This window comes from Danio aesculapii, chromosome 17 (genome assembly GCF_903798145.1).
Source record: "Danio aesculapii chromosome 17, fDanAes4.1, whole genome shotgun sequence".
In the NCBI taxonomy this organism is placed as follows: Eukaryota; Metazoa; Chordata; class Actinopteri; order Cypriniformes; family Danionidae; genus Danio; species Danio aesculapii.
In genome coordinates this window covers 10,096,545-10,120,162 of record NC_079451.1, presented here as the reverse complement: position 1 = coordinate 10,120,162, position 23,618 = coordinate 10,096,545, and the positions used below count along the sequence as shown (strand labels likewise).

At 34.9% G+C, this 23,618-nt stretch overlaps 1 protein-coding gene across 1 annotated transcript in view; it reads left to right on the top strand.

Moving 5' to 3' along the window:
• The window catches only part of ezra (ezrin a), a 37,759-nt gene extending 15,064 nt beyond the window's left edge, over window positions 1-22,695 (top strand). Inside the window, exons 4-13 of the mRNA XM_056476677.1 lie at window positions 2,684-2,958; window positions 5,168-5,251; window positions 5,336-5,482; window positions 6,008-6,104; window positions 8,667-8,830; window positions 9,035-9,165; window positions 9,983-10,143; window positions 11,505-11,597; window positions 12,846-13,124; window positions 20,656-22,695. Coding sequence (XP_056332652.1) covers window positions 2,684-2,958; window positions 5,168-5,251; window positions 5,336-5,482; window positions 6,008-6,104; window positions 8,667-8,830; window positions 9,035-9,165; window positions 9,983-10,143; window positions 11,505-11,597; window positions 12,846-13,124; window positions 20,656-20,820 — 1,596 coding nt within the window. The 3' untranslated portion in view covers window positions 20,821-22,695. The remainder of the gene's footprint in view (window positions 1-2,683; window positions 2,959-5,167; window positions 5,252-5,335; window positions 5,483-6,007; window positions 6,105-8,666; window positions 8,831-9,034; window positions 9,166-9,982; window positions 10,144-11,504; window positions 11,598-12,845; window positions 13,125-20,655) is intronic.
• The last annotated feature ends 923 nt before the right edge of the window (window positions 22,696-23,618 follow it).

The following is a 23,618-nucleotide window of genomic DNA, read 5'->3' as shown; positions in this document are numbered from 1 at the left end:
GTTGAAGGAGCAGTATCAGCAGATATTAAGCAGAAAGTCTACTAATACTCAAATGGACCATCAAAATAAAGTGTTACCAATAAATACTTAATATTAAAAATGCTGAATTAATGTTAATAGTATATTAATAATATGTTAATAACATTTAAAGGAATAGTTCACACACAAATTAAAATTTGCTGTTAATTTATTCACTTACTTATTGTTTATTGGAGCATTACAGCAGATTTTAACTGACATTTTAATACAAAACAAAAACAAAAACAAAAAAAACAAACACGGTTTGTCTCTTGATGATACATTAAGATCAGATCAGATATAAATAGATCAGACTACTGTTGTTTAACATTATTTACAACATTACTAGCTTTAATTTAAAGGCCGGGCAACATTTGTATTAGCTTAATTTAGTTTAATAATTAGTTAAATCTACCATTTGACATAAATGATATCTCAAACTGTAACGTAATGAGGAGGAAATTGATATAGCTTGTTTAATTTATGAGATGAGAGAATCCCTCCAAAATCTTATTAAGGCCGAACATACACTACAGTTTTGGTCATATTTTGAGCCAAATTCTGACTCCTGCATCCTTTCTTTGAATCAGACTAAATTTCATCTTTGCAGTGTCATTTGTCATGCTGTGTAAAGGGGGAACAGAGAGGGCGTTAAACTCTCCCAATTGGCAATCAGACATGTCAGACTTTGGTGTGTTTTTAGTGTTTGTGCTTTCACTACAGAAACACACACATACACACTTCTGGTTCAAGGGGATACAATAGTGCAATATTAAAGGGTATTTTCCAGTATGCACTGAAACAATTTGAGTATAATATTCTGTTCATAGTGTTTATTTGCTACATACAGATCTGATTATGAAATCATTTTTAGTGTTTTTTTTAAAGTTCTTCCTTTCCTTGTGAGCTTCACACTCCTTCCCATTAGGTGGCATGAATACACCATATACTGGTTTGCCAACAACCAATATATGAGAAAGAAGAAGAAGGGGATGTGTCCTGTTGTAGATCAATACTACAGTTTCTGTATCTTTGTATGATTTTTTTTAATATACACTTTTCATTTTATGTATACCTCTATCATTGTTTTGTATGTATCGTTCTTGCATTAATAAAAAAAAAAAAAAAAAAAAAAAAAGATCAATACTACAAAATTTAGTATCGGGGCAATACCTATACTGATACTTAAACAAAGCAAATGTATCACATCAAATGTTTTACAAAATGAAACAACTTTTAATCTATTCATGGTAATGAACAAAATTTGGAAAGATAATTGCTCAAAATATTTGCTGGCTAATTAAAATTTTAAAACTTCACTCCTTATTTTGACTATTTTTTTTTTTTCTTTTGGAAATGTTTTATTACTAGCGCTCATTATTATTTTCCTATTCATGATGAATGGTTTGTTTTAACCTTCAGTTGTTATTTACTTTGGGTAAAAGCATCTGATAAATGTTTAAAAATGTAAAGGAATACGTACTTATTTCTCTCCTTCGGTTTGAGGTTTTTATAATAGGAATAGGAATAATGTAATAACAAAACATAGTTTCTTTATTAATACTTCTTTGTCTTTAAATAAACAATAATACATTTGAAACAATGTAAATCAACAAATGCACAGAACCTATATTGGAGAACATGCTTTAAAACACATTCTCACATACACTAATATTCTTTGATAAAAAGTACATTAGAAGAGATATTTTTACACTGAAGTATCAATCTTGCTCGGCTAGTATCAATTCGATATCAATATCAATGTCGGTATCGCTATTAGGATTGATTGCACATGCATAGTGTGAGCAGTCAAGTCGCTGCTGGCCAATCGAACGGCCGGCATAGTGTGAGCACATGAACCGTGAACTTTGACTTCACATTGCATTAAAATCTTCCTGTACGATGTGAATTGCCTTGCTGAAATCACATAGAAATCGCAACTGGAATCGTTAATGCCCAGCCTTAGTACGTGATCATGCTAGCAACAACTCAAAACATTGTAGCAACCACCAACAACACCCTAGAAACAACATAAAGAGCCCACTGAAACTGTGTTATCAATGGGTGGGGACGCACTGTAGGTGTTAGTGTTCATTTACTATTTTATTACTGTCACATTGAGTACTCTGAAGATTCACTCTCTGACATGTGATCATCTGTTCTTTTGATAAACATGTATGTGCTTGCAACGCATATTTGAAAGAATTTAAATTGTTGCCGACGCTGAAAAAACGATTCATTGGATTTACTACAATTTTTTAAGGTAAGTGGTTGCAAACTATTTAAATGGGCTGAATTTAAACAAACAAGTTAAGGTGAACATGACTACATTTAATTTGCTTGTTTAAATTCAGCTTGTGTAAATCAAAAATTAGTAAATCCAATGGATTATTCTTTCAGTGTATAGTTTCAGTACTAAAATTTAATTGTGTTAGTCTTTATTAATTATAGTTTTTCTTTCACAAATGTTTTACAAACGCAGAGATTTTCATCAGACTCCAGTAGTGTTGTGATATATACACAAAATGTAATATTCAGCTTTCAAATCTGCAGTTTTATGTTTATTTAAGTTTTGCAAACATTGTTTTTTTAAAGGAATTATTGTAATAATATAATCTATATGTTTTCCCTTTGAGGCTCAGTTGGTCTTTTTCTGATTTTACAGGTGTCTTCTCAAGAGGTGAAACAGGAGAACCCTCTGCAGTTTAAGTTTCGGGCTAAGCACTACCCTGAGGACGTGTCGGAGGAACTGATTCAGGACATCACAAAAAAGCTTTTCTTCCTGCAAGTGAAGGAAAGCATCTTAAGCGATGAGATCTACTGTCCGCCAGAGACAGCGGTGCTGCTGGCCTCGTATGCTGTCCAGTCCAAGTTTGGAGACTTCACACCTGAAACCCACAAAACAGGATACCTGTCATCTGAGCGGCTCCTGCCACAGAGGTGAGTGAAACTATTTAAAAGCATGAATCCGGTGTTTTCTAATGACTCTCTAGTGCTTTCTAGTGTTTATTTTAGGTTTAATTTGCTGAAAAGTTCAGTTCCAACCCCGCTTAAACATAACAATTGTTACTAATGATATAAATAAGTAATTTATTAAAGTTGGTGCCAAACTTAACATGACGGTTGCAACATAGGCTCGTTCTGAAAATGTACCCCTATTTACATTTCTGGAGATCGCAAAGTATGTATACATTTCATCTTTAAAATGAATGCTACGGGGCGGTATAATGCCGTTCTTTTTCACGCTTACCAGCTGACTGTTTACCTCTGTGTGGACAGTTTTTCTGCTGTCACCTGTTGGGTTTCTCTCCTCCTCAGTCCCCAGGTCTGAATGCAGACACAGTGGATAGCAGTGCAGCAGGTCTCTTGCCCTGTCTATTCCAACCATTAGCCCTGTTTGTAATCCGGAGAATTTTAAAAACAGGCGAACCAGCAGCACGGATATAACCAGCAGCTTGCAAGAGAAATTTTAGATCTCAAAAGCGTACACAGTGGATTTGCGAAAACAAAAACTGCAAAAAACATAGCTCCTGGGACATATTTGGTGCTCTACAGAAATGTAAATAGCGATACGTAAGCAGAATGAGAATATGTTCAGAAAGATGACTGAGCACCTCTGATATCTTACTTAATAGGTAACTTGAAAAACACCCTAGTTAAATTAGTGTAAATATTTTTTTATTTTGTTGACTTATTTATTTATCCTGTTTTTATATATTCACAAACATTTGGATATGGTAAAGCTGAAGTCAGAATTATTAGCCCCTGCTTTGATTTTTTTTTTTTTTATATTTCCCAAATTATGTTTAAATGTAGAAATGTGTTGAAAAAAGTCTTCTCTCCGTTAAACAGAAATTGGAGAAAAAATAAACAGAGGGGCTAATAATTCAGGGGGGCTAATAATTCAGGGAGGTTAATAATTCTGACTTTAACTGTACATAAAATCATATCATATGTGAAAATGAAATATAACTATATGAACAAATCTTAATGGTGCCATAGAATGAAAATCTGATATACGTACACTGACAAAAATGATTTTTGCAAAATTGTTGCAAACAATTTAAATGGGTTGAATTTAAACAAACAAATTAAGTTTAGTAATGTTCAACCTAATTTTTTTGCTTACATTCAAAATGTTTGCAACCACTTAACTGGATTTACTAAACTTAACTTTAGTAAATCTAAAGAAATATCTTTGAATCATTTTTTTAACTGAATAATAAGAGCTTAGCACATGGAAATGAAATACAGTTAGCCTCAAACACCATGGTTTCTTAATCCTGTGAATGTAAAACCTTGGCTAAATACAGGTCAATCAAAAAAGAAAAAAAAACACTTATGATCCACATGTGTTCATTAATATGCATGTGGGACTCTTATTTTGAAAACAAGACTGTTATATAAATGTAATGCAATTTTTATCGCAGCTTGTATTCAGAATTGAAAATTTGTGAAAAATGGATTATAAATTTATTTAGTACCCCTGAAGAGGGTTTCATACAGTTTAAATGTACCTTAAATGTTAGTTTAACGTGTGTATCGTGAAATTTGCCACATATGTTTGTAATGAGGCAACAAATTTAGTTCAATTCAATTCAGTTCACCTTTATTTGTATAGCGCTTATACAATGTAGATTGTGTCAAAGCAGCTTCCCATAAAAGGTTATAGTAAATTGGAACAGTGTAGTTCAGTTTGTAGTGTTTAAGTTTAGTTCAGTTTAGCTCAGTTCAGTGTGGTTTAATAATCACTACTGAGAGTCCAAACACTGAAGAGAAAATCCAACGATGCGCAGCTCTACAGATCCCGAACCAAGCAAGCCAGTGGCGACAGCGGAGAGTTTACAAATACATGTAAACTGCTGAATATAAGTAATTAATGTATATTTATGCTTTGTGTCATATCTGTTAGCTCTGACTTATTTTTTTTTGCAGTGAAATGACAGTAAATTTTTTACCCAAAGGTTGATATTAATTTCTGCATTTGTATCTAAATGTCATGTAAATACATCTTTGTCTGACCCTTTTGTTGGAGTATAATTATAATTTAGCCTAAAGCACCTTGACATTTTCATTTTCTTTTTTATTTTATACGATAAATATGTTATATTTATTGCTTATTTTACATGTGATTCGGTGTAAATGACAGAGTACTTGACCAGCACAAACTCTCGAAAGAGCAATGGGAGGAGAGGATTCAGATTTGGCACGAGGAACACCGAGGGATCCTCAAGTGAGTGTGTTTACAAACTCTCATTTCTCCTCACATTTATGTCTCTGTTCAAGATCATCATCTCTTTAAATGCTGCTTCACCAGGGAAGACAGCATGCTGGAGTATCTGAAGATCTCACAGGACCTAGAGATGTACGGGGTCAACTATTTCGACATCAAGAACAAGAAGGGAACAGACCTGTGGTTAGGAGTGGACGCTTTGGGGCTGAATATCTATGAAAAAGATGACAGGTAAGCACTTTTTTGATCTTTCTGATTTAGACGTGATGTCAGGAAATAGTGATATTAGGGTCAGTGTGGTAGCTGTCATGACTGCACGGTTAATGACCTGTCCAAACCAACAAGCCAAACAAGTCAGTATGGACGCATGATGCTTATTATTAAAAAGGTCATTGCACCTTAGAACTGATGTAGCACAATATTTGTGATTTTTGTAATGTTTGTTGACACATGCACATACACACACACAGGTTTTTTGGGGGGAATTGTGGGGACATTCCATAGCTTACCTTTCCAGCTGCAGCCCAGTACTGGGAAACACTCATACACTCTCACATTCACACACACACTCATACACTATGGTCAATTTAGTTCATCCAATTCATTTAACACAGAAATGCCAACTCGCCCAGTTGGGACTCGAACCAGCAACCTTCTTGCTGTGAGGCGATAGTGCTAACAACTGGACCATCGTGCACATACAAAAGTTTGACTTGCAATAATGCTTTTTCTTGTTTGCTTTGTTTTGTTTTTTAGGTTGACTCCAAAGATTGGATTTCCTTGGAGTGAAATAAGGAACATCTCATTTAATGACAAGAAGTTCATAATCAAACCCATTGACAAAAAGGCTCCCGTAAGTTTTGACAAATGACAAAGAAGAATAATGACAATAAAGAAAGAATAAATACTAGTATAATATGCTGTTTTCATGTGTCAAATAATTTTAAGAACAATTTTAATCAGATTTTTTTATATAGTCTTTAAAAACATTTGTGATTATCAAGATGTAATTTAATGACTTCATATATGAGCAATATCACATGAGTATTAGTGCGATATGGTTGTATATTGGCACTGGTGGGAAGTGTGTGTCGGCACTAGGCCGCATGCTGAGTGCTTTAATGTCCCGTTACAATATACAGCCACATCACACTGCTACTCGTGTGATATTTCATTTATACAACAGTTCGATGGCATAATCGTTTGTATAAAAACAAAAATCAAACATAGAGAGTTTAAAAAACCTTTTGTGCGCGGAACTACTTTCTTCTGCCATTCATTCACATCTGCAGCTGACGGTAAAAAAAAAAACAGAAAACGTTGCTTAAAAACATGTCACTTCATGTCACTGCCTAAAGTGATGACAAAACAGGTGATTTTGCTGACATTTTAAGATTATAAGGCTGAACGGCATGAAATGCCATCAGTCTACAGAGATTTCACAGTATTTCTCTGTTGCAATCAAGATATCACAATTATTAACCCCCAAAAAGCCAAAGCAAAGCAAACACTAGCAGATTATATGGTATTAATACAGCACTACCACATACAAAAGAGAGAGATCAACTTAGAGTTTTATAATGTTTTGATCAGCTGCAGTTTAAAATACGAAATTTATCCTCTATTGGCTTATTATGCAGTCTCTGTCGCCATCTTGTGGCGGAACGTCAACTGTCTTTGCTCTGCTCAGCATGACAGGCTGATGGCCACCGATCTCTGAAATGATAAATATTAAAAGAGATACTGTTCTTATAAATAAACTGCATAGTTGCAATTTTAAACAATTACACTCTTGCTTAAAAAGCCTCAAAAGTACATTATGTTGTCTAACAGCTGAAATATTTGTCAAAATGCAGTGAGTCTATTGATCTGCTGTCACTCTTTATGAGCAGAGTAATACACAAGAGTGAAGAGGCTGTAAAAGTGCTGTTATTGCAGAATATCGCATCATCAGATTCGAGAACCAGATAGAACTGTTGTATGCATATACTGTATATATAAATAAATGTGTATGTATATATATATATATATATATATATATATATATATATATATATATATATATATATATATATATATATATATATATATATATATATATATATATATATTCCCCAATTTCTGTTTAATGGAGAGAAGATTTTTTCAACACATTTCTAAACATAATAGTTTTAATAACTCATTTCTAATAACTGACTTATTTTATCTTTACCATGATGATAGTAAATAATATTTGACTAGATATTTTTCAAGACACTTCTATACAGCTTAAAGTGACATTTAAAGGCTTAACTAGGTTAATTAGGTTAACTAGGCAGGTAAGAGTAAATAGGCAAGTTATTGTATAATGATGGTTTGTTCTGTAGACTATTGAAAAAATAAATGAGCTTAAAGGGGCTAATAATATTGACCTTAAAATGGATAAAAAAAAATTTTAAATTGCTTTTATTTTTGTCGAAATAAAACAAAAAAGACTTTCTCCAGAATAAAAAAATATTATCAGACACGTGAAAAAACAACTGTGCAAATTTCCTTGCTCTGTTAAACACATTTGGGAAATATTTAAAAAAGAAGAAAAAAATCAAACATGATATGATTATCTGTAGTAATTTTCAAGTTTGTAGTTATTTAAATTTGAATAAAATTTAGGATGGTCATTTAACATTTTGAAAATAGTTCAATATGTATATGATGCAGTTGCTGTTATTATGTACAAAAGTTATTTAAACTATTTTGTGATATACTGTATGTACTGAGAGACCTGTTCGTGTTGGGGTCTGGTGTGAAGATAAGTATTCAAATAACTCAAATAAGTATTATGGTTGGAAGACATCATTATGAGGGGATGGCTGGAGATTATTTGATAAATTGGATGTTTATGAGTGTAATTATCTTTTTTTATTTATGTATTATTATTATTGTTTTTTTACTATTATTAATTTTCGGTATGTGTGCTTTTTTATTTATTGAGTTTATATTATTTATCTGTATTTATTGGATTTATGATAGCACCATCTAATTACTGAAACTGCCGATGTTGGGGTGGGGAAAATGTTAAAATGATGTTAAAATGTGTAAACTGATAGTACAGTTAAATTATCAAAGAAAATAAAAAAATTTATCTTAAACAATTAAATAAAACAGTTTTGTGTATCTAAAACGGCAGTTCCAAGTGAAGTCCATTCTTATCATGAAAAAACAAAATGGGCAGCCTTCAGAATCGTCACAGATGGTTTTCTTAATGTCAAAACTGGCATTCGGATTATTTTATTTTAATTGAATGAGGGTACGAGAATAGGACTTTGCATCTTTGACCCACGTGAAGTACTGTATTTTTTGTTTTAGTAAAGCACATTATTTATGCATACAGCATTGTGAGATGCATCACGTTCTGTTCTCTGTCTCGTTCTCACAGGACTTTGTGTTCTATGCATCTCGCCTGCGCATTAACAAGCGTATCCTGCAGCTGTGCATGGGAAACCATGAACTTTACATGAAGCGTAGGAAACCTGACACTATTGAAGTGCAGCAGATGAAGGCCCAGGCCAGAGAGGAGAAACACCAGAGGCAGATGGAGAGGTGAGGACACACTGTTCAGCATTAGAGAGCCATGATCAGATGCCCTGATAAACATATAGCCAGACCAACTGTAGAATTTGACTGGAAACAAAAATTACAGTATAAAATAAAATATACAATTTTATCAAATAAAATATGAAAAATCTCTTATAAAAAATTAACAACATTTATTTGACTGTTTTGTTCTGCTTGTTTTCTTCCTAGAGCCCAGTTAGAGAATGAGAAGAAGAAAAGGGAGGCAATAGAGAGAGAAAAAGAGATGGTGGAGAAAGAGAAGCAAGAGATGATGATGAAGCTTTACCAGTTTGAAGAGCAGACCAAAAAGGTTGAGAGAGGTATGAAAATTGGTTGGATATCTGCTTTTATGTAATATATGTTTTTTTAATATATATAGTATATGAAATAATGTAAGTAAAAGATATGCAGCCAAAAAACAACTGCAAAATGAAATTTAATGTACATGTTTTAATGTAGTTTTTATAATTAAAAAACATAGATACAGACATAAAGCTATGGTGATATTTAGGAGATGAAAAATTCTTATGGTTTTCCAATATATATAGTTACGTATTTAAGTAACATTTTAGGTATTCAAGTAAAATAAGTCATTTTTAATGTTTTATAAGTAAATTTTTATTTTGCACATCATTACTTATTACATTTCTACCGAATATATTTCAGAATGTTTTCAATTCAATTTTATCACGCAATTAAAAAAGGTTGATTTTTAAACAATGCAATACAAATGTTTTAACTTCAGAACAGTTGAGAAACTGAAATACTTCAAAAAGCAATGTTGGAATAACAGAAACAGGGTCTGATATCTGTTATTTTTATACAAGTGCCATCTTCATAGAAAAAAATTCTAAATGACAATAGTTTTATTTTAAATTTAGAAGAAATGGAATGATAATGTTATAGAATAAAAATATAAATACTTTATTTAAATCCATACATAATAAATGCAGTATATCCGGAGAAACTCAAAATAAAAGTCATAGTGTTTTTCTTAGATTTTTATTTCTAACATATATATATGTTATCATACAGAATTTTGTCAAATGTTTGACTTGACCTCTACGAATGGCTTCTTTAATGTTTTATAACTGAGCGTCTGCTGCCCTCTTATGGTTGATTGTGTGTGTTGTTCAGACCTGCGAGAGCAGTTTGAGAGGGCACGGGTGTTGGAGGAGGAGAGGAGGAAGGTGGAGGAAGAAGCGGCCCGTCTGGAGGCTGAGAGACAGGCAGCTCTGATGGCTAAAGAGGAGCTCGCCAGGCAGGCTGAGGACCAGATGAAAACTCAGGAGCAGCTGGTTAGTACACACAGATACACTTGTATGTATGTTTGTCTCCATAGGCATAATGTATTTTATACTGTACAAAACACATGTTATATGGCCTTACCCCATCCATTCCCCCTAATCCCAATCCACACAGGAATCATAAGGCAAATGAATGTCAAAACACCCTGTTAAATATTATTTTTCTTCGTTTATTTGTATGCCAAGTATAGATGTCATTGTTTATACAGAGATATTTGTTTTTATGAACCCACATCAACAAACCCTAAATACACTGCCTAATATATTGACAGTAATGATAATAAAAATATTATAAATTAAGTATGACTTTTAAGCAGTTTGAATTACGAGGACACATGGCATGTCCTCATAAATCCTCTTAAAAAAAGTTACTTTGCTTACTCAACTAGGTCATGCCCATGTCAGTATACAATTTCATATAACACCAATTTCAAAAAATACCAAAAAAATGTGAATACTATTGTGAGTATTTTGAAATGAGAAAAGTATTTTAAATATGACTTTCAAAGTGCAAGTTTTTGAAAGCAATACATTTCTCAAAATTTCGTGCACATCTTGCAAATTCAGTCTATATGAAAGCATAAGGTCTTGACAATCAAAACAAGAATTCTGGACTACAGTATACGGTGTGCAGGAGCAATGTTGTTTACACAGGTGAACAGGCATAATTTAGAAAATAATTGTTGTGAATTTATGAAAGTTTTAAAAATTGGAAAAGAAAACTTTGCAATTTCCAGCATGTTGTCGTGTAAATGTACCCGTAATCTCTGCTTTCACCCAAATTAATGACAGAGTGCAGATATTGCCACTTACTGGAAAGCCCCATTTCTGAATCTGTTCATAAATCAGATGAAACATACTGTTGAAATACAGGTTCACAGAGATCACACTCTTGTGGCAAACCTAAAGCCTTTTTTATTTTATTTTGAGACATGCTGGATCAAAACAAATTATTGGCAAAAGCTTTGAAGTGCTCGAAGCAGTGTTTAACCCTTGGGTGCTGATTAAACTGACTACTAACAAAACAAATGACACATTTCTGAAAGGGTAGTAGATTTGCCCAAAGTGTATTGTTCAATATATCAACTTTTCAAAGCATTTCCCCAAAATATGTGTCAAAATAAGATTTTACATCAGTAATAATCCCATTTGCTGAAACACAGGGAAAGCTGCAGTCAAATTAAGACTTACAATCCCCCCAGAGTGGATGAAAACATCTCCAACAGCAAACAAGGGTTAAAAAGTGACAATTGCAATCTTAAACAGTGAAAATCGTTATCACTTTTTGTGTATCAGGTATTTTATCTAGCCTAAATTGAAGTAAAATATGCATTTTTATTTGATTCGTATAGGCAGCAGATCTGGCTGAATACACAGCAAAGCTTGCCTTGCTGGAGGAAGCCAGGAGAATTAAAGAAGAGGAGGCCAACGAATGGCAGAACAGGGTAAGTTTTAAACATTGTAAAAATTGATAAGTTCAGATTACTCAAAACATTTCTGGAATCTTATTGCCACTATTGTTTAAGTTATGAAATCTTCATTTTTTTGTGCTACAACAATATCTTTGTGATGAGTGAGGCTGCACACTGGGTCTCTGAGTTCCCACTGCTCCTGGTCCCATCCTACTCCTCACAATGTTCATGAAATTACCAAAGAGACCATTTTTATACACTTGCATGTTTAGGGGCCATTCACAAAGAATGCGTCTTTGTGTCTAAAAACATGAGATGCAGCACTCAGAAATGTTTTTTCCTTTCAGGAATGGGAAATGCCTCCTCTGCCTTGTTAATGTCAAATAAAACTGTTTTCATGTCAAGTCGCTACTGTAAACAGAAACTCCCAGTGCTTTCTCTGCCTCCGCTTATTTCTGCCTCCACTGCTTTGGAAGTGACAGTGACGAGCAGCGCTATGTGTACAATTTGAAAACTTGACACAGCATCTTCAAAAACACACAGTATTATGATCACAAATGCATATATAAAATATATAGAAGTTTAATGATTAATAAACTCATGTGGCCTAGTTTGAGATAATGTGACATGATGCAGATCACACACTGGGCGAGAAGCGTGCATTGAAAACTCGAGGCTTTACACAACACCATACAAGAACTATGCAGATCCTGGCGGGAATTTGAACAGTGACCCGACTGCTCAAAATATGTAGGAAAACGGCGGCACTTTAAAAAAATGTACAAGCTTCTCAAAATATTGTGACTGCTGCTTGATTTTGCATTAAATTCAGTGATTGCGAAATCCTGCAGGATCTGAATAGCTTTTTTACTGTATTAAGATTTATGTCAAGTTCAGTGGTCTATCACCAATGCTGCAGTAAATATGTCTGAGTTTGGGTATGGCGAGAGCCAGGTACACTGATTATGAGACCCCGGGGAAATATTAAACACACCCCCAAAGACAGCTAAAATACAGAGCCAACAATTGTGCCAAGAGTACAATGGTACAAAATTGTATTGTGATTAAAGTCAAGTTTCAGCAGATTTCCCAGCTTGCTTGTATAGGAAAAATAGCTACAATTTGAATTCACATACCTTGTTTTCACTAAGTACAATAAACCTTTTAAATATTTGAGTGACATGAACTCATTTAATTTAATTTCACTGTATATCTTACCACTACAGCAAAAAGTGGAAAATATGATTGACTTCTAATAGCCGACCCCTTGATTTCCCTCAGGCTAAAGAGGTGCAGGATGATCTGGAAAAGACCCGTGAAGAGCTGCACAATGTGATGGCGTCTCCTGTGGCCGCTGCGCCCATGGCTGCGTCCATGGCTGCACCCATGGCGGCCCGGGCCATGATGGAGGAACCACTGGAGAACGACCATGAGGATCACGAGGAGAACAACAGCACCTACAGCGCAGAGCTGCCTGTAGAGGGAATCGAGGACCACCGCAACGAAGAGGAGCGGATCACTGAGGCCGAGAAGAACGAGCGTGTGCAGAAACAGCTCATGGTAACACATACTATATGTCTACTCACATATCACTGCCAGTAGTTATTCTAAAACAAAACTAAAATGATAATAATAATAATGCATCCTGATTTGATCATTGATTTTGTGTTTTTGAATGTTTAGGTTTTTTTTATTTATTTATAGGTCATGCACATCTTTTTACATTTTGTTTACAAAGAGTCATTAGTCTTAAGCCTCATTCACACTACGAGCAACTTTGTAGCTGCCTGTCGCTCTGGAGGGTGACCTGCTGCAAACGCAGGTCTGTGTAGGTCTACAGCACAGAGAATACCACCGGCCTCTGAAGGAGTTGAGAGAGGATCACGTGAGCTCTACTGGTGCTCATATTGGCTGTCGCTCAAGAAAGTCCCCTCTACTGCATGCATTATGATAAATCTATATATATATATATATATAAAATATTTGACTGTTTTTCTTTTCTTAAAATGGCTTAACTTAAAGTGTTGTAAAAAAATTGGAAAAACGAAATTTTTAAAGGTACTTTATGAAATGTTGCCATATGGCAACAACGTCCAACAATGGATCTAACTTAGAAATTTAAAATTTAGAACTTTCCTTATAATGAATAATTTTGTTGTTGGAAATTATTTAAATGGTTTTGCATTATTATAAGCTTTAACACAGAACTTAAATAACAAATAATACCTTATACATGCTTTCCAACAACTCATATTCCAACAGCTTTCATTTATTCCATTCTTTTTTACTGATTATTACCAAAAACAATCATAATATTGTATTATCATGTATACAACATACAGTAAATATAAATATTTCCTCCAGTAAATATTATAATAAATAAATAACAAGTCTAGTATATCCAGATGCATCAGAATAATGTAGTTACTAGCTAACAATATTTATATATTATACTGTATACTATACTACACCTGTGTTATCTGCATCTGAGCTAACTTATCTGAAATGTCTCTATCAAATGTCTAGTCTGCATCATTCTCATGGTCACTAAAATCCATCTCATCCTCACTTTGATCTGCAGGAAGAGCCAGTTCTGTCCTTTTCTTCTTTCACTTACCATAGAACATGGTGGTGCTCGCTAATACACTGTTCCCTGTATTTATATCTATTCAAAAGTAGTAATGCCATTAAAACTAGATTTTATCCATAATGCAAATGCCTTTAACATACAACTAATCAACATTATATTACTAGCATTGATATTGTTATTGTTACAACCTAAAAGTTCACAGCTGACCTTGCTAGCTAGTGTAACGAGGAGACTGACACGGAGGGATCCATTATGCAGTATTTATTAGTCACAGTTAAACACAAACATCCAATACGCACTAAAGTGCGAACACACATCAACAGTAATCAATAATGGTCTTGGGGCTGGCGGCTGACAGACACAGAGTGATTTACCAGGCATAGATCAGTGGCAGGCGGTGTGGTTCAGAATCCGTTAGACAGGCATGGGTCGAGGGAAGGCAGCGTGGTTCAGAGTCCGTGTATAAAGCAAGGGTCGTGGGCAGGCAGAAGGCAACTCAGAGTCAGAAACAGTCCGGGGTTATACTCAGAAGATCAGACAGGAAAGAACGCTCAGTAATGCTGGCCGGGGCTAAACAAGTCTTCGCAATGAACTGGTGTTTGAGTGTGGCTTATATAGGAAGCGTGGGTGGTTCACTAGATTCAGTTCAGGTGTGTGCACAATCAGTTTAGATGGATGATGTAATGCTTAAAAGTCCGGGGATGGTGACCTCTGCTGGCCAGCGAGGGGAATGACTGGGACCGAGTCGGTAACAGCTAGCTAACCCATTGCAATATTGCACGCTCCACTATTGCACAGTTTTGCCATTTGGCAACACATACATTTGATCGATTTACAAAAAACTCATTTGATTAAAAAATTTGAGTTGTGACGTGAATGCGTCATCATAGCTTACTGGAGGTGATTTTTTTTTTGTGGATCTTACATCATTTGATCCTTTGTTTTAATGACGTTTACATTTGCATTCAGCAACTACTTAAAATAAAAGCCAGTCTGTCTGAAATCGTGCTACAGAAAAACACAGCATGTCATGTGACTTAAAGAGCCCATATTATACATGAAATAGGGTCATATTTAGGTTGTAAGGGTCTCCAACAACAGTCTAATATGCATGCAAGGTCAAAAAACACTTTGATGGTCTTATAATCTGCATTTATTTTTACCTAATTATCCCAGCGACTCCCATATGAATCTTTCAGCGATTCATTTGTTCCCAAACCCCTCCTCAGCGCGAAGCTAATCTGCGCTGATTGGACCGATGACAGCCTGCTGCGATTGGTCGACACGGACAAGGCTTCAGCACGAGACAGAGTGAAATGCCCAGCAGATAATCAACAATATAAAAGTAGTCACAGTGCATACACGCTTCATAGTGGATTTTGGCTGCCAGTGGGTGAATGTAAACACAGACGATGGACTAGAAAATACTGACGACTAACTATTTTATTGAGCAAAAAGTCCAAGAACTGGCGAGGAGATCTAGCCTGTCACAGTCTTCTTGCTCTTTTCACACACACACACACACACACAGGGCCTGCGCGTCCATAGAGGAGCGGCTGAATAGAGAGGGCGCGGCGCTCAGTTATATCTGCGAATACCCGTGCGTTACACACACGAGGAGACACACACACACACACAGGGCCGGCGCGTCCATAGAGGAGCGGCTGAATTGAGAGGACGTGGCACTCAGTTATATCCGCAATTACCCGTGCGTTACACACACGAGGAAACACACACACATTACTCCTACCCGAGGACACGACACACACGCCTAGAGCCCCAGTTCAGCTTGCTGGGTGCAATTTAGACACCTCACCTCGAACCTGAGCTGAAATATTTTGAAACTTGACCGTTGCATGTGTGTAAACAGCTGACGATCAGTAAACAAAGCGGCACGCGTCGCGTTTTCAACGTGGCTTTACACGTGATATGAGAATATAAAGAGTTTACCTGATACAGTACATGCGGTTACAAGTAACAAAACACAACTAAACACATAATTTGCAAGCTAGAGTAAACGAGGCAACAATTTTAATCGCACGTACTTACACTTGGGAAATGGGGGTAGAAACTGATTCATGATGCACTGATCCATGTTCTGACAGTCTTTACTGATCCTTCCTTTAACAAACTGAAGAAGTCTTCTTTGAAAGCATATAGTTTTCAGAAGCACTCAGAACTGCTCAAGGCTGGGCTATATTGCTGATGTTTCATCTTTGATTAGACTGTCAATACTATCCATCTGCACAGCCTGACTTCATTCGACCGGTGTCTGTCTGTGTGTGAGACTTTTTTTTTCTGTTAGTGGGCGGGGCCGCAGGTTTCAAATCTCCCGGGTTTGCGTACCCAACTACTTGTGTTTCGTAGCTGCGTCACCACGAAACACCTAATGACTCGTTATCAAGACGACTCGTTTGAAGCACTATGAGTCGACTCTTTTATAGATGAATCAATAGTTTTAAACACTGTACACTTACAGATTTAAGCCTTAGCTGGACATTTCACTTCACTTAGAGCTATGTTACACACTACATGGAAGGGCATTTTCAAAAACCCATAATATGGGCTCTTTAACCAAAGCACATAAATGGCTACACTAAGGTCTTCTCTTTCCAACAAAAAAATGTAATGTTGGTCCTAAAGAAACAGTGGCAGGGAAATGAACATAAGTATCATGTTGCCATATGGTAACACCGTGCAATCCTTCTCAAAGTTGAGATAAATTCTCAAATTTGTCATGTCAATCAACAGGCTCACCTGGTCGCCAACAGTCGCTGTCGATCGCATAGACAGAGGCTGCTCACTCCCATCTGAAATGAACAGTCGCTTGTTGCTTTGCCACTGTGAGTCGCTCTGTAATGTGACAAAGGAAGTACGGATCTAAGTGCAGGTTTAATTTAGAGAGATGGTCAGGCAAGCCATGGTCAACACAGGGGCAAACAGATGTATACAGGAAATCCAAAGTTGTAGTCAAGTAACAGGCAATTGGTCAGTACAGGCAGGCATCAGACAACGTAAAACAAACAAAACAAAGCAAAGCAAGGTTCATACACAGAAGGCAAGGCAAGGAAAACGTGTCGTAATGTTCATAAACAGTATAACAAGACTCAGCAACAGAGTGTGTGTGTGTGTGTGTGTGTGTGTGCTGTATTTAAAGTCCATCTAATTTGTTTTTGGGCATCTCCCAGCTGTGTGAGTGTAATCAATCATGATCTGGAACAGGTGTGTGTATGTGTGGTGCAAGACTGGAACATGTAGTTTATATACCAGCAGATTGGTAGTCCGTTAACGATCTGCACAGGCTGGATCGCTGGTGACTGTGACACGCTTGTAGTGTGAATGAGGTTTTAGGAGTTGTGTTATTCTTTCAGGAGAGTCAATCATATCGACTTTTTATTTAACATTTTTCCATTTATTTACACGTTAAAAAAAATGTATAACAATCATAAAAATAATAATAATACTATTTATTTATTCATTTTCCTTCAGCTTAGTCCCTTATTTATCACAGCAGAATGAACAGCCAACTATTCCAGCATATGTTTTACACAGCAGATGCCCTTCCAGCCACAACCCAGTTCTGGGAAACACCCATACACTCTCATTCACACATATACTGTACACTATGGCCAATTTAGTTTCTCCAATTTACCTATACTGTATGTCTTTGGGCTGTGGGGGAAACCGGAGGTCAACTCAACACTGAATGAGCTCGATCTATTAATTTTTCTGTTTGTGCAATAGTTTCCCCATTGTGAGATTTAGTTATTTAGTTTGTTTACGCATTTGAATTGCATTATGAGACCTTGATCTCTGCTCCACGGAAGCCCGTTCCTGCCACTGAATAAAAAATAAATAAAGTTATAAAGTCAGAATTGCAAGTTATTTAGTCAGAATTGTGAGTTATTAAGCCAGAATTGTGAGTTATTAAGCCAGAATTGTGAGTAATAAAGTCAGAATTGCGAGTTATTAAGCCAGAATTGTGAGTTATTAAGTCAGAATTCTGAGTTAAGCCAGAATTGTGAGTAATAAAGTCAGAATTGTGAGTTATTAAGCCAGAATTGTGAGTTATTAAGTCAGAATTCGGAGTTATCAAGCCAGATTGCGAGTTATTAAGTTAGAATTCTGAGTTATAAAGTCAGAATTGCGAGTTCTTAAGTCAGAATTGTGAGTTATTAAGCCAGAATTGTAAGTTAAGCCAGAATTGTGAGTTATTAAGTCAGGATTCTGAGTTATTAAGCCAGTATTGCGAGTTATTAAGTCAAAATTCTGAGTTATTAAGCCAGAATTGTGAGTTATCAAGTCAGAATTGTGAGTTATTAAGTCAGAATTGTGAGTTATTAAGTCAGAATTCGGAGGTATTAAGCCAGAATTGCGAGTTATTAAGTCAGAATTCCAAGTTAATAAATTAGAATTGCGAGTTATTAAGTCAGAATTGAGAGTTATATAGTCAGAATTCGGAGTTGTAAAGTCAGAATTGCGAGTTATTAAGTCAGAATTGCGAGTTACAAAGTCAGAATTGCGAGTAATTAAGTAAGAATTGCGAGTTATTAAGTCAGAATTGCGAGTAATTAAGTAAGAATTGCGAGTTATTAAGTCAGAATTGCGAGTTATTCTGTCAGAATTGTGAGTTATTAAGTCAGAATTGTGTTATAAAGTCAGAATTGCGAGTTATTAAGTCAGAATTGCGAGTTATTAAGTCAGAATCGCGAGTTATTAGGTCAGAATTGTGAGTTATTAAGCCAGAATTGTGAGTAATAAAGTCAGAATTGCGAGTTATTAAGCCAGAATTGTGAGTTATTAAGTCAGAATTCTGAGTTAAGCCAGAATTGTGAGTAATAAAGTCAGAATTGCGAGTTATTAAGTCAGAATTGCGAGTTATTAAGCCAGAATTGTGAGTTATTAAGCCAGAATTGTGAGTTATTAAGCCAGAATTGTGAGTTATTAAGTCAGAATTCGGAGTTATCAAGCCAGATTGCGAGTTATTAAGTTAGAATTCTGAGTTATAAAGTCAGAATTGCGAGTTCTTAAGTCAGAATTGTGAGTTATTAAGCCAGAATTGTAAGTTAAGCCAGAATTGTGAGTTATTAAGTCAGGATTCTGAGTTATTAAGCCAGTATTGCGAGTTATTAAGTCAAAATTCTGAGTTATTAAGCCAGAATTGTGAGTTATCAAGTCAGAATTGTGAGTTATTAAGTCAGAATTGTGAGTTATTAAGTCAGAATTCAGAGGTATTAAGCCAGAATTGCGAGTTATTAAGTCAGAATTCCAAGTTAATAAATTAGAATTGCGAGTTATTAAGTCAGAATTGAGAGTTATATAGTCAGAATTCGGAGTTGTAAAGTCAGAATTGCGAGTTATTAAGTCAGAATTGCGAGTTACAAAGTCAGAATTGCGAGTAATTAAGTAAGAATTGCGAGTTATTAAGTCAGAATTGCGAGTAATTAAGTAAGAATTGCGAGTTATTAAGTCAGAATTGCGAGTTATTCTGTCAGAATTGTGAGTTATTAAGTCAGAATTGTGTTATAAAGTCAGAATTGCGAGTTATTAAGTAAGAATTGCGAGTTATTAAGTCAGAATCGCGAGTTATTAGGTCAGAATTGCGAGTTATTAAGTCAGAATTCTAAGTTATAAAGTCAGATTTGCGAGTTATAAAGTCAAAATTGTGAGTTATTAAGCCAGAATTGTGAGTTATTAAGTCAGAATTCTGAGTTAAGCCAGAATTGCGAGTTATTAAGTCAAAATTCTGAGTTATAAAGTCAGAATTGCGAGTTATTAAGTCAGAATTCCAAGTAAATAAATCAGAATTGTGAGTTAGATAGTCAAAAATCTGAGTTACTAAGTCAGAATTGTGAGTTATTAAGCCAGAATTGTGAGTTATAAAGTCAGAATTGCGAATTGTTAAGTCAGAATTGCGAGTTATAAAGTCAGAATTTCGAGTTATTAAGTCAGAATTGCAACTTTATAATTTTTTTTTTACATTGTATTTATTTATTTATTTATTTTTATTCAGTGGCAGGAACAGGCTTCCATAGGCTTCCATACTGCTCTGACAACTTTTGATGTTAAAAAAAGAGTTTGATGTTGACATTTTTACTAGTCTATAATGATATATTGTCTTGCTTGATCATGTAAATTATGGTACAAAACAGAGGGTATGAGTCTGTACCTTTTCTGGTATTGTACAGATATTATTATTTCTTATTCAATACATTGTTTCAAATGACTAAATGTATGAGTAATAGTCATTTTGATACTGCAGTTTTAAAGTTCAACTTTCAACATCAAAATTGAGTGACACAGATCCATTCAAAAACACAAATAACACCCATGAATCACAACCGATCTCTCTCTCTCTCCTTTCTGTGTATCAACTGCATTAGTCTCCATATCAATGGCTTTGGATGAGATAAATAAGAAATCAGGACTACTTATAAGAACATTTCATTTTTGTTTTCTGTTATTGGCGTTGTGACTGACTGTCTGTTGAATTGTTTTTAGGCTCTGAGCTCTGAGCTGGCCGAGGCCCGAGACAACACCAAAAAGACCCAGAACGACATCCTGCACAGTGAAAACGTACAGGCCGGGAGGGACAAGTACAAGACGCTACGCCAGATCCGCATGGGCAACACCAAGCAGAGAATAGATGAGTTTGAAGCCTTGTAATGCCTGATAAATTCCCCAATAAACCTCAAGCACCGGCAGCAACTTGCTGTCCAAGGGGGGAGTTTATCTAATTGCCACACATGGTCTTGCTTTGTATTTGCCACTGAAATGACTGGATTATTTACACAGTCTATAAACACGACACCTTTTTTTAACATATATGGGAAGCGTACTTTGCTGAAATGATGTGCTTGTTGTTAAAGAACACACTTGACATCCTATTTATGCTAATTGTGCCAAAGATTTTGGCTTGAGAAATCTTGTCATCTTTTATGGGAGTTTTTAAAATGTGTCTAACTTTTTAAAGGGACAGTTCAGCCAAAACTGAATATTCTGTCATCATTAAGTCACCCATTACAAATTTATTTAATTATTTTTATTTTTTTGGAGTTGATTACAAAAGAAGTTAAATTAATTCTTCTTCGTTTCCGTTCAACAAAAGATGTTTTTTGTTGTAGAATACAAAAGAAGTTATTTTGAAAAAATGTTGAAAACGTGTAACCATTGACTTCCATTGTATTAGTTTTTTTAAAATATGGAAGTTAATGGTTACCGGTTTCCAACATTCTTCGAAATATCTTCATTTGCATTCAACAAAAGATGTTTTTTTGCAATAGAATACAAAAGAAGTTCATTTGAAAAACGCTGAAAACCTGTAACCATTGTCTTCCATTGTATTCGTTTTTTCCAACTATGTAAGTCAATGTGGCGGTTCAATCCACTGTGGTGACCTCTGAAATAGAGACTAAGCCAAAGGAAAATGAATGAATGAATGTTTGAAAGAAAGTCAGTGGTTACCAGTTTCCAACATTTTTCAAAATATCTTCTTTTGCTTTCCACAAAAAAAGTTTTTTGTCATAGTATACAAAAGAAGTTATTTCGAAAAATTATGAAAAACTGTAACCATTGACTTCCATAGTATTCGTTTTTTTCCTACTATGGAAGTCAGGGGTTACTGGTTTCCAACATTTGTTGAAATATCTTATTTTCCATTCAACAAAAGACGTTTTTGCTATATGGTATAAAAGAAGTTATTTTAAGAAGTGCTGAAAACCCGTAATCATTGACGTCCATAATATTTGTTTTGTCCTATTATGGATGTCAATGGTTACTGGTTTCCAACATTCTTCAAAATATCTTCTTTTGCCTTTAACAAAAGAGTACAAAAGAAGTTATTTTGAAAACTATGTAAGTCAATGTGTTGGTTCATTCCGCTGTGGTGACCTCTGAAATAGAGTGAGTGAATGAATGAATGAATAAATAAATGTAAGTCAATGGTTACCGGTTTCCAACATTCTCAAAATATCTTCTTTTGCTTTCACCAAAAGATATTTTAAATATTTTGTTGTTGAATACAAAAGAAGTTGTTTTGAAAAATGCTGAAAACCAGCAATCATTGACTTCTATATTATTTTGATTTTTCCTACTATGGAAGTCAATGGTTACCCATTTCCAACATTCTTTAAAATATTTTGCATTCAACAAAAGGAAAGACATTTTAAAAGGTTTGGAACCACTTGAGGGTGAGTAAATAGTGAGTACATTTTCATTTTTGTGTGAACTATCCCTTTAAGATCTTTGCATTCTTCAGAATGTGACGCAGCTTTGTTTTGTGTCATATGGCACATCGCTTTCTCATAAAATTGAGCATTAAATGTTTTAAAAAGCTGAAAGGGACAAATCCAGAAAAAAGGGGGCAAATATAACATTGCAGATAATTGTCTAAAACATCAGTGTGATCAAATAGTGGCCATAACAAACAAGTAAGTGGATCTTAACCGAGTTTGATTCAAGAAATGCTGCATAGTAAATTAGATTTGTATATTTTCTATGTAATATTTTGAAATAAATCTATGAGATTGATTTAAATGACAATTGCTGTCAAGTTGATGAGGAAAATGGATGTTTTGTGGCAATTGTTTCGAATGAGAGGGAATAAAAAGTGCAATCAAGTTGGACAAAAACAGGGGCACAATGTCTTGAATGGCAGAAAGGTTTGCGTTGTCTGTTTACTCAGATGTCCTCCACTTATGCTGTGGCCATTAAAGCAACTACAGTTTCATTTGCTGATGCGCAGTGAGGCTGTTATAGGAAAATTGTTATGCAAAGGGTGCGCTAGCATGAGTCCACAAAGACCACAGATATTTACTCAAGGACTAGAGCGTTAATTACGTTGCTAGACAACTATTTATGAAGCCTGGAAACGCTTTGCTGAAATATGCAGAGGGTCGGCTGCACGGGGTCAGGGTTACTGCTCCACTGGACAACACTTTAGCCATCATTAGCTTCACTGAAGGAGTTCTGTGAAACGTCCAATAAAAAAAATTCCATTGACTACTGTAACTTTCACTGATATCTGAAATAATAGGTGGGATTGATTTTTTTAGTTAGTTATTTGTTCTTGAAAAGGGCTTAGACAGTAGTATAGGACTTATTTTCATTAAGATTAGACAATTTTAATGACATTGATTTATTAAGTTCAAGAATTTGTGCATTGGATTTGTTTATTTACTTTTGTTTATTTTTGAATATAGGAGATTCACTAATTATCATATGCAGCTTTTGCTCAGTATTTGCACAAATGATTGATTATAATTGTAATTACTGGTTATTAGCTCACTAAATATTATCGTTTTTTTAAATTCAGGAATATGTCCATGTTCATTTTTTTTGTGGCCACAAATTATAGTAATAAGACCTCAGTTTATGATTATTGTGAGGATAAAAAACAAACAAACAAACAAACAAACAAACAAAAAAAACTAATCTAGTCAGACCAACTTTGTAATTATACTTCA